The sequence below is a fragment of the Nyctibius grandis genome, chromosome 10, assembly GCF_013368605.1.
Source record: "Nyctibius grandis isolate bNycGra1 chromosome 10, bNycGra1.pri, whole genome shotgun sequence".
Taxonomy (NCBI): Eukaryota; Metazoa; Chordata; class Aves; order Nyctibiiformes; family Nyctibiidae; genus Nyctibius; species Nyctibius grandis.
In genome coordinates, this window is record NC_090667.1 from 3,622,132 (window position 1) to 3,631,985 (window position 9,854).

The window sequence follows — 9,854 nt, forward strand, 5'->3', positions numbered from 1 at the left end:
TGTCATCAAGATGCCATATCTCTAAATCAGCTTCTCTGACTCAGTGTTTTTCCCAAAACTAATTCATCCACCAAAAAAAAGTTAAAGTGGCTGTAGTTTTCCAGTGGCTTAAGGAAATTTAAGAGCAATTGTCAGCTTTTTTTTAAATATATTTTTTATTACTTTTTTTTCATTTGTCTTAGAAAGAAATACGAAATCTGCATGCAACCTTCTAAATATTTCAAACATTTAAATAGCATATGATAATTTAGCAGTACAGTACATTATACAGAAAGATAATATAGGGAGACTTCCTATAGTATATTTACAAATGAGAAGGTAGTTTTGTTATTTTTAAAAAGAGGAATGCACTGCTTAACATTGAAGTATTACATTCAAAATAATGAATATGTTGTATTGTGACTAAAACATATATAGGTATTTATATGTTTGCCCTATCATTTTTTGATAAAAAGATACCTTTTAAAAAGGCTTTTTTTGTTGTTGTTGCTACAATCTCATACACAATAGTCTTGAAGCTTAAAATGTCTCAGTACTGAAGCCACAAACTTTCTGTAAGAAATTCAGGTGGGGAAAAAAAAAACCCAAAATGTTGTTTTTAGTAATAAAAATGACCTAGAAATGCTTTCTAATACGTGAGAGGTTAAATGGGAGATATGGTACGCTTCACCTTGCAGCAAGAGCTCAGGTCCATTAAAGAAGAGGTACACAAGTGATGTTCGTACGCATCTGACGATGTGCCGAGGGACCTCACTTCTGCTGTTACGGCCACAACACTTCAGTGGCATCTTCCTCAGCAAACTCCTCTTTGGTCCCCACTTTGCCCGACTATGGTGGAGGCTGCAAATGTGAGAAACAACCCCAGCACCGGCGCGTTCCCGCTGCGAACGGGTGAGGGACGCGGCTGTATAACACCTTTACAAACATCACTGTTTGTCTAATGAGCTTATAAAGCTCGATTGCAATCATAGTGAAGTATGAATGAATAACAATAAAAAAACCAACCAAACCAACCTCTTTAAAATGAAAAGCATGAGTTTTCCCAGTCTCAGCACAGAGCAGACGGGTATGAAATCTGAAGTGCAACAGATGCTTGTGAAATCTGGAAGCCTTTTGAACGCGGCTATAAAATGTAAAAACTGACCCTTGGTAAAAAGTGCTTTATAATAATATAGAATTTGTGTCTTATGTCTGTGAGAGAGAAATAATCTTCTGCAGAGCCCAGTCCTATGCCAGCCAAGGGAGTCCACTCCATTCCTTGCGCTGCTTCCTCTTATTCTTCATAAACCCTAAACAGAAGGAAAGCCAAGAGCAAGATGTTTAAACCATGAATGAAAAAACTGCCTTCCTAATAACAATAATAAAAATTAATAATAGAAACACCCACAAACAACAAAAAAACAGAAGCTAGATTTTTAGCCTTTGCTTAAGTAAATGGGAGAGTAAGTTATTGCCTTCAGCAGTTGCTGGATTGCTGCCCATAAAGCATCTGGGAGGAGGTCTGGACTTCAAGGCTGCCACGTCTTGCAGGTGTGTGGGGAGTAACACACTCTGCCACGATTATCAGGATACATAAGATGAAGAAATCCCCATTTGCTAATATGCTTTACTGCTGGTAAATCCCTATCTCTTATACAAATGTTGAAGTATATAATGAGCTGTATGTAGATAATAAATTCACAATTTCTGTTATGTTTGGAATAATATTAGACTATGTTATTTTTCCAGTTTATGTCCTGAGAAGACCACCTGACAGGCTTGTTTGCTGAAAAATCCTAGTTGTGCAGGCTCTGGGTGAAAGGGGCAATGCTGTTTTGGGGAAGAGATTCATGTTTGTGCTGCATTTGACTTTAAATTCCCTGTCTTCCTAGGGAGCAGAGCAGTGGGTTTGGTACAGCTGGCACTGAAGGCACTGACAAATTGTTTATTATGAGGACTTAGTTTAAATCAGGATTTTTATATCTGGAATATTCAGTTGATGCTGCTCCAGCAGCAGCTGGGCTTGGCTGCCCTGCTTGCCCAGTTGGGGATGCTGGGCATGGTGCAGGGGTGCTGTGGTGCAGCGGGGTGATGCCAGCAAGGGCCAGCACCCGGCAAGACAAAGCGAGGTAAACCACTGAGGGTTGTGCTGCATCCTTTCTGCACGCCCCAGGCTGACAGCCAAAGCCATGGGGATGCTGGGCTCGCCATCCCTCCTCCCATCCCTGGCAGCAGGGACAGTCCCTGTCCCCTGGCTGGACTGTGGGGAAGCCTCGAGCTGACCCTTATTTTGGGCTCTGGAGGAGACTGGAAGCAGCACTGTTGTCTGCAGCACATGACCCCAGTCCTTGCACGGGTACCCCTTGTCTTGGTCTGCTTGGGGGAGCCCTGTAAGTTCTCTGAATGGACAAGCCTGGGGCTGAGCATCCTTCATCTTAATGATGGCCTTATTAAAAAATAAAAAGAGGGGAAGAGTGTAAATAGGTGTTTATGCCAATAGCCAGGGCTTCCCTCTGTGCTCTGCCTGCAAAGAAGCCACAGGGAGCTGGCAGGGCGCTGGGGAGCTCGGCACCCACCACGGCTCGCAGTGCCAGGGCGTTGGCTGTGCTGCCGGGCACCATGTGGCTGCACCCGCGCTCGCTGGCACCCTTGGATCTGCTGAGAGATGGGGCTTGCTGGCCTCATTCGAGCTCAATTTTGGGGAGCAAATTCTCCATCAGTTGAGGAGGATCAGGGTTTGGTGGGACTGCACTGTGTGTGGAGGCTCTTTCTTTGCTGTGGCTGGAGAGGTGGTGGGAGCTGGGCAGCTCCCCTTAATTACAGATGGGGCATCACTACTGGCCATTAGGAATTCATGTTTCTCGCTCTTTCTTCTATCCATGACTGATGGCTTGCAAAAAAAAGAAATCCTCTTTGCAACAGAGAAGGTGGCAGAGCATCTTACCAGCAAGTTACTGTTTTCCTAGGACTGATACAGTAGTTAAAACTGGCAAAGATCTGCATCATCAGCAACTAAAGATTTTTGAGGTGGTGTGACTAAATAGTGTGACAGGGCACTCTCTTCCCAGCCCTGCCGACTGCTTTCTTTGTGACTGTGTGGAAGTAATTTAGGTTTTTATCTTGGCTTTTTACCCGTAGAAGGGAGGTGAGTGTATGTAAATAACTGAGAACATCAGCTGATGAATACTTTAACAGAAAATAATTACTATTTATAGTCAGAACAGCCTGATTCTAAAATAGAAGTGAGGACTGCACATGGAAGGAAAGAAATTACCAAAATTATAGTTATAAATGGATGGTCTTTATGTTATGAAATACATCATCTGTGCTGGATAGAGCATTTGCAGTGTGTGCATTTTCCTGGCCTCTCCATATCTGAATGCTGCTGATTGCCCAACTGGCCACCAAGATTTTTCCCTTCACTGATTGAATGAATTAGTACTTACCTGCCTTTCTCCTTCCATACTCTGTACCACTTGAGCAGCCTCACTGTGTTTTGGCGTTTGGGGTTCAAGCAGTGCTGCTGCTCCCCTCTCACCCGCGTCCACAAGGTCACACTGCAAGGCAAGTGAGACGTGTTACGGGACGCGTGGGAAATGCCTGTCCCCTGCTTCCATGCCAGGAAAATGCCAAAATCGGTCATTGATCTCCTGTCCAGGTGGGCAGTGGAAGGGTTTTCATGCTTTATGTTTTATGGCAAATATTTGAGTTTATTGTAATAATCTCGGAGCAGATCTTCAGCTGTTATCAATCAGCACAGTGCAATATTGTCCACCCTTATACTAGGTTGTACCAGATGTAGATTTACCCGCTGTTTTTAATCAGTGGGTTTTTATCTGCCTGTCTGGTAGATATTTTGTTTTCAGCTTAATAGCTGATTTAAGTAGGGCTCATTAAGGCAACCACAAGGTCTTATACTCAACAGTGCTGCATCCAAGAAAAAACATCAGACCTGGTTCATTAATTTTTTTTCTCTCTCTCTCTTTTTTTTTTAAGCCTGCAATATTTTAAATGCTGGCATGTGCCAGAGTGCTTGTGTGCCCAACAGACTAGCTCTGAGCCCCAGCATGCAGTCCTGGGGGCTTCAGCCTCCTCTGATCACAGGCTGATCCCACTCTCCTCACCGTCAGCAGCAGCTTGGTGTCCTCTTATTGTCAGGACAAAGCGTGCTGGGAGGCAAAATATGGCAAAAGTCTTCCTATCACTTTAGGTTTTTTTCCCAGGGAGCTTAGTGAAGCCATCGCTGGTTGGTCTGCCACAGCTGAGGTGACGTGAGAGACCTGGAGCTGCTTCCCAAGAGGATGGCTTTCCAGAAACATCAAGACTGCTATCACTTCTCAGGGTTCAAAATCAAGCAGTTTTCCATTTTTCTTATTAATTTTGTGATTAAAAAAACCAAACACCAACCAAAATTTTAAATGGAATTATTAATTTCCTGGAAATACCATCCATAACAGGGAAACGTAGTTTTTGGTTTAACTAAAATATTATAACAGAATTATTTAAACGTTGCCAGAAACACGAGTAAAATAATGGCAGAAAATCAGAAATATCTGTGCAATGCTGGTGGGCTGCTTTTGTGAGTTGATTTAGAAAGGAGCTGTTTGTCTTCTACCACAAGAAAAAGTGCCTTGCAAACATTCTCAGCTCACCCAGAGGGGTGAGGGGACATGCAGAGGGGACATGCCTGACTGGAAGTGAAATGCTACATGTTGCCTCCATGTGCTCAGCTAAGGGTCTCACCACGTTTCCTATTTCAATGTTATACAAGGTGCTCCAATAGTTCTTTCCATTCAGTTAACCACCTTCTCTGCTCCACCTCCATCAGGTGTGAGCTGAAGTCACAAAAAGCCAAGGTGTAATTTTCAGGCTGTTTTCTGGGGAGCAGTGGAAGCCTCTCTGGCTGCAGAGCTTGGGAAGGATTGCTGCTAAAACCTACGGACTGTCTCTGCTCCAAGGGCATCCCCAGCCAGCCCCTCTGGGGATCTGCATGTACGTGAGAAGGGGAGTTTTCCTACAGCTTTGAATGGGAGTGGAACCAAACCTTCATTGAAGGCACAAGACATGCAAATTTTAAGGGTCTTGAGGTCAGCATGAAGTTTCTCCATCCAGCAACCACTTTCTCAGCTGTGATGTTGGCACTGGCCGATGCCAGGATTTGGCTTGGGTTTCTCTTTTGATGGGCCAGAGAAGGTATTTCCAGAAAGTGATGGACAAGCTGAATCGCAGGAGGAGAGAAGCAGGAGCACATCTGAAAAGCAGCAAGCCCTACATTTGTACCAGAAGCAGTGAAGGACAATTCTGGATTCACTAGAACTTGCAGTCAGAGGAGGAGGAGATGCATGGCTTGCTTCTCAGGTGGACCACCAGGGCTTTTCTCAGGCTGAGATGTATTGCTTTGACACCACAAATAGGTTTTCAGCTTTGATGCTGGACAGCAGAGGAGATGTTCCCAAGGCAGTCCCATTAACCCTGTGGTTCCTGTGCAGTCCCTGGTGCTGTGGGCACAGGGTTGGGTGGCAGAAATTTTGTATACCCTAAGCTGACCTGACCTTGCTCTTGGGGATGCTGGTCTGGCAGATGTAAGGGGACGTGCCTAAGAAGAGGTGCCATGGGAGCCGATACCCTGAGTGAGGAGTTGTCTGGATGGACTTAAAGATGAGGATGGGAGGGATGGAGAAGGGACTGAAGCACCAGAACTTGACCTCCGTTGAGATCCCTCCAGTGGGATTTTGGGATGTGAGCTCACTCCAGGGGTGTGCACTGAGCCATCCCTTAGCTGCCCAGGGCTTGGTGGCTGCAGCCTTCACCTGGGGTGTCTGAAGGTCCCTGTGCCAAAATCCTCCCAATGCATCCATGCCTCCAGGGCTGGGATGAGCACCTTTGGGTCATCAGTCTGTGACTCCCCAGTGCCTTGTGTCCCTGCCCATCTCATCTGCAGGGATGGTGGGGCTGCACCTCTGCCTACAAGCACCCTGTCCCCAGGGCCAGCAGGGTCCTGGCTTGGTCCCTTCATCCCAAGGTAGTGCAGGGACTGCCATCCACCTTGGCTGTCCCTTGAAGTCTCCCAGCGGAGCCTGTTTCCCACCTCTGGCTTGGTTTTTCTTGCCCTGACACATCCCCCCCCTCTTTGGGATGGGGCAATGCGCGGAGGGGGGTTGGATCCCTTCAGACAGAAAGAGCTAAACCTCCCTCTCATTTTCTCCTGCTTCTCATTCCAGAAGACATACACAATTACTGCTAGAGGTACCATGAATCTTGATAGATTTTGGCTAGAGTGAGGACTCAGTTTAGCTGTCTGTTACCCTCTACCATAGCTTTACTGGGGTTATATGGCCAAAGACAAATTCCTTCCTGAACTGCACTCCCATACCTACTTTTTCTCTGCCAAACATCATTTATATCATGTTTCTCCCATATGAAAAGATCTGAGAGCTTTTGAGAAGGGCAGGAGGGGGGAACCAGCTTTGACAACTCATTTTAGATGATCACTGTGGCAACAAAAACTCAGTTGCAGGAATTTTGCTCTTCTCTGCCTTGTCCAGAGACTCCTGGATCAATTGGTTCTTGGAATATTAATTTCAGTTTGCTTTCAGTACTGACTTCACACTGCACTAAGGCAGCTGGGAGGGCAGAAAGGGTTAGCCCTGCCTGCCCTGCCGGCAGCAGCAGTGATGGGAGAGCGATAGGACAGCTCTGTCCCCGCAGTGCTGCAAACCCAGAGCAACCCTCTGGGCAGGAATAGCATCGCTCAGCATCTGCGTAGCTACCCAGCTGGGAAAGCAACTGCTCCTGCTCTGGCTTTCCCGACTTTCTGATTGGAAGTGAAACGTTTGCCTTAATGAGATTTATTTTATATCCTCTGGCCACCAGCTGCTTTCGGGCAAATGGCTGGAGTGGGATGTGAAGAGTTAGTGCTCCTCTACACCATTGTTTTGCTATTGAAAGGTCAAAGCAAACAAAATAAAGCTTCAAGGAACTGATTTGGGCAGTGATGCTCTGCAAGCGTTTTTCTGTTCAGGTTGCCGTCAGCTGAATTGGGCTTCAGAGCGGTTGGTCTGATGTTCCCTGAGCTAAGCACCGCTCACAGTGATGCTGGTGTAAATCTGGATGAAGCCTAAGGAAGCTTGGCTCTCTGTTACTTCTCCATATGCCCTTTGTTGAGTCTGGCCAGTTATTTCTGCAAGGGCAGGATCAGGCTCCTCTGGTATCTCCTTGTTTGTGCTGGTTGGATGGGCAGGATTTGGCCCTGTGGGGCATTACAGAGCACCGGAGCTGGTATGCAGCAGGACAGGACTCCATGAGATCCTGCTATTAAAGCACCTTTCTGAGATTAAGTGAAGGGCAAATGTTCAGTGAGGGAGCACAAACGCTGCAGTAAATCAGTCCTTGGCATTCTGGGGTGTAGCTGCTCTTGGGACCCTTTTTCCTCCTCGTAGGTGGCAGAGGGGCTCAGAGCAGCCTGCTTGGCTCATCTGCCCTTCTGGTCCTTACCCAGCCCCATGTGCTGGTCGGATGGTGTTTTGTTGGGGGAGTCATAAGATATCCAAAACAGGACAGAAAAAAAACCCACAAACCACCCACATTTAAAATCTAAAAACCCCCTTTTGAGCATGTCAGCAGAGATGTAAAAAAATCCCCGTACCTGCTTCAGTGCAGTTAGTCACTACATCACTTTGAGATTTCACGGCAGCATCGGTCCCGGCTTGCAGTGAGACAGGGAGGAAAGCATTTTCTTGCGTGCTAGATAGTCCCAGCGAATGCAAGGGGATGGCTCTGGTACAACGCAGGCGAAAACCTGACTCTGGCTGAGATAACTCTTCCTTGCGGGAACCACGACGGACCAAACTCTGCTCATGTTCTTACTCTGCACGCCCCAAATACCTTGAGCAAATAGTTCTGGAGTTTACAGCAGGCAGCTTGGAGTAGGGTTTGTCCCTATCTTCACTTGAACTAATGATTATCCTTTTATCACTACCTGTGGTGTAAATTTTTCTTTGAGCAAAAAAATTATGTTGAAAAATGATAGCTGGGTTTTGGTCAGAATTGCACGTTTTATTGCATCTGTTACAGTAAATGCCTATTCCCAGAAATTAGTGTGCCAGGGTGTGAGGAGAACAAAGAAGGAACTTGCAGTATAAAGTAAAGCAATTCAGCTGATAGGGAAACCGAAAACAAGAAACGAAAGAAAACTTACATAATCATCTCTTCCACGCAAAACGGATACCTCGGTTTTATTTCCAGCTTCCTTACGTTAGAGAATCTTATTTTAGGACCTTTTCTTGAGCATTTGCACTTTACGCCTACAAGAGAAAGCATTTTCTCATGTGCCTGTGAAGCCTCCCGCATACCAAGCGTCCCTTCCCCGCCAGCCTACGTGCACACGCAAACTTCCCTCTGGTCTTTCAAGCCTCCGAGGGAAAAGCTGAATTTTGGAACGTTGTTGAGATTAAGAAAAAATAATATTTTCTCTGCTATATCCTAGGAAAACGTAGTGACTCTGGGAAATACGTTTTAGAGCACTGTATATGTTCTGAGGCTTGGTAAATATGAGAGTTTTTTAAAGTGCACCTGCTGTGCTGAAATGTAATTGTATTTAACAAAAGGAAATGAGAGAGTCAGAATTTGCTTTAAACTGAGCAAGGAAAGGCACATCTCGGCTGCTTTCTCATTCACCCCCGTCCCTCTTGGACTTTGTAGGACTTTCAGTCATTTCTCCTCACACGGGTGCTGTGGGGCATTCGCAGCCAGACAAAAGCTGAGCGTTTTTTAACCATCGTTTTTGTGCACAGCAGCAAAGGCACGCTGGCACACTTGGAGTTCATGCTACCACACCAAATCCAGCCCTGCTCTATTTTCTCTTTGAAACCCGCCCTCGGTTTCACAGGAGATATTTGAGCTATATTCCTGAATAACGGAGAGCATGGCGTGACCTCCCACACCGTGAGCTGGGGCTATTTGGCTACTAGTGAAGACACAACTTTGTGGCACGTATTTTACCTCTACTTCCACCTTTAAAAAAACTCCCAGCTGCCTTACCCCGCAAATACATCACTTTTCCCAACATCCAGGGGACAGCTAAATCCAACTGAAGGCTATCAAGAGGCAAATAAAAATTACTGGAAAAGGGCTTTATGTGGGAATAAGCAGAATAAACCAACTCACCTTCTGCGCTGGCCAAGCACATCGCGATGAACAGCAGGAGCAAAGCTGCTGTCAGGAGCTTCATGGTGAGACAGCAGGTACCTGAAGAGACGCCGGGGGTTTATTTTAATGTGTATTTTAATGTGTTTTCTTGCTTCGGGGTCGTCCCCCAGATCCTCCCCTCCCCGTGCCCGGAGCTGGATGATGTCGCCAGGGAGGGGACAGCAGAGAGAGGGTCCCGCGGTGCTGCTGCCTGCGCTCTGCCTGCTCTTTCCTCCCTTGTCCTCCTTTAAAACCGCTCCCGCTGCCCTCGCTGCCGGCTCATTAATATGCAGAGCAGCTCCGCGGCTCCCTCCGCTTCCCCAGCCCCGGCGGGGAGGGAGGGGACCGGCACCAGCGGCCGCTCCTGCCCCGGGGGACCCGCCCCGAGCATCCCGGGGGCGGGAGCGCAGGAGATGGGGCGGCTGCTCCTGCCCAGCTGGAGGTTTGCTGGGGGGGATTTGTATGGATGGGGCTACTAGGTGGGAAAAACCCCCGCTTGTGAGCACCGAGGGAAGCCCACGCTGTGCAGATATTCCCGTGTACCTTGGAAATAAGGTTTGGAGAAGTCTCACCTGGGGAGGGGTGTCACCTCTTGACTTTAATTTTATTTTTTTAGCTTTAAGAGGCTTCCAAATCTAAAGGAAATCTTAGTGAATTAAATGGGAAAACAAATATTCAAATATTCCTAA

The 9,854-nt window shown here is 46.7% G+C and overlaps 1 protein-coding gene across 1 annotated transcript; it reads right to left on the reverse strand.

Moving 5' to 3' along the window:
• Nucleotides 1-1,187: 1,187 nt before the first annotated feature.
• On the reverse strand, nt 1,188-9,396 carry CXCL14 (C-X-C motif chemokine ligand 14). Its single transcript, XM_068409608.1, has 4 exons — nt 9,145-9,396; nt 8,177-8,282; nt 3,426-3,536; nt 1,188-1,289 (listed from the first exon to the last, which is right to left on the reverse strand). Exons 1-4 carry the CDS (start codon nt 9,206-9,208, stop codon nt 1,274-1,276), a joined length of 297 nt encoding a protein of 98 aa, XP_068265709.1. The 5' UTR covers nt 9,209-9,396; the 3' UTR covers nt 1,188-1,273.
• Nucleotides 9,397-9,854: the final 458 nt, after the last annotated feature.

Excerpts from the sequence above, each read along its gene's own strand:
- CXCL14 (XM_068409608.1), bottom strand. The coding sequence starts at position 9,208 with ATGAAGCTCCTGACAGCAGCTTTGCTCCTGCTGTTCATCGCGATGTGC. Across the intron at positions 8,283-9,144 it reads GTGCTTGGCCAGCGCAGAAG|GCGTAAAGTGCAAATGCTCA; the intron begins GTGAGTTGGTTT and ends TTTCTCTTGTAG. Across the intron at positions 3,537-8,176 it reads TGCGTGGAAGAGATGATTAT|TGTGACCTTGTGGACGCGGG; the intron begins GTAAGTTTTCTT and ends CTTGCCTTGCAG.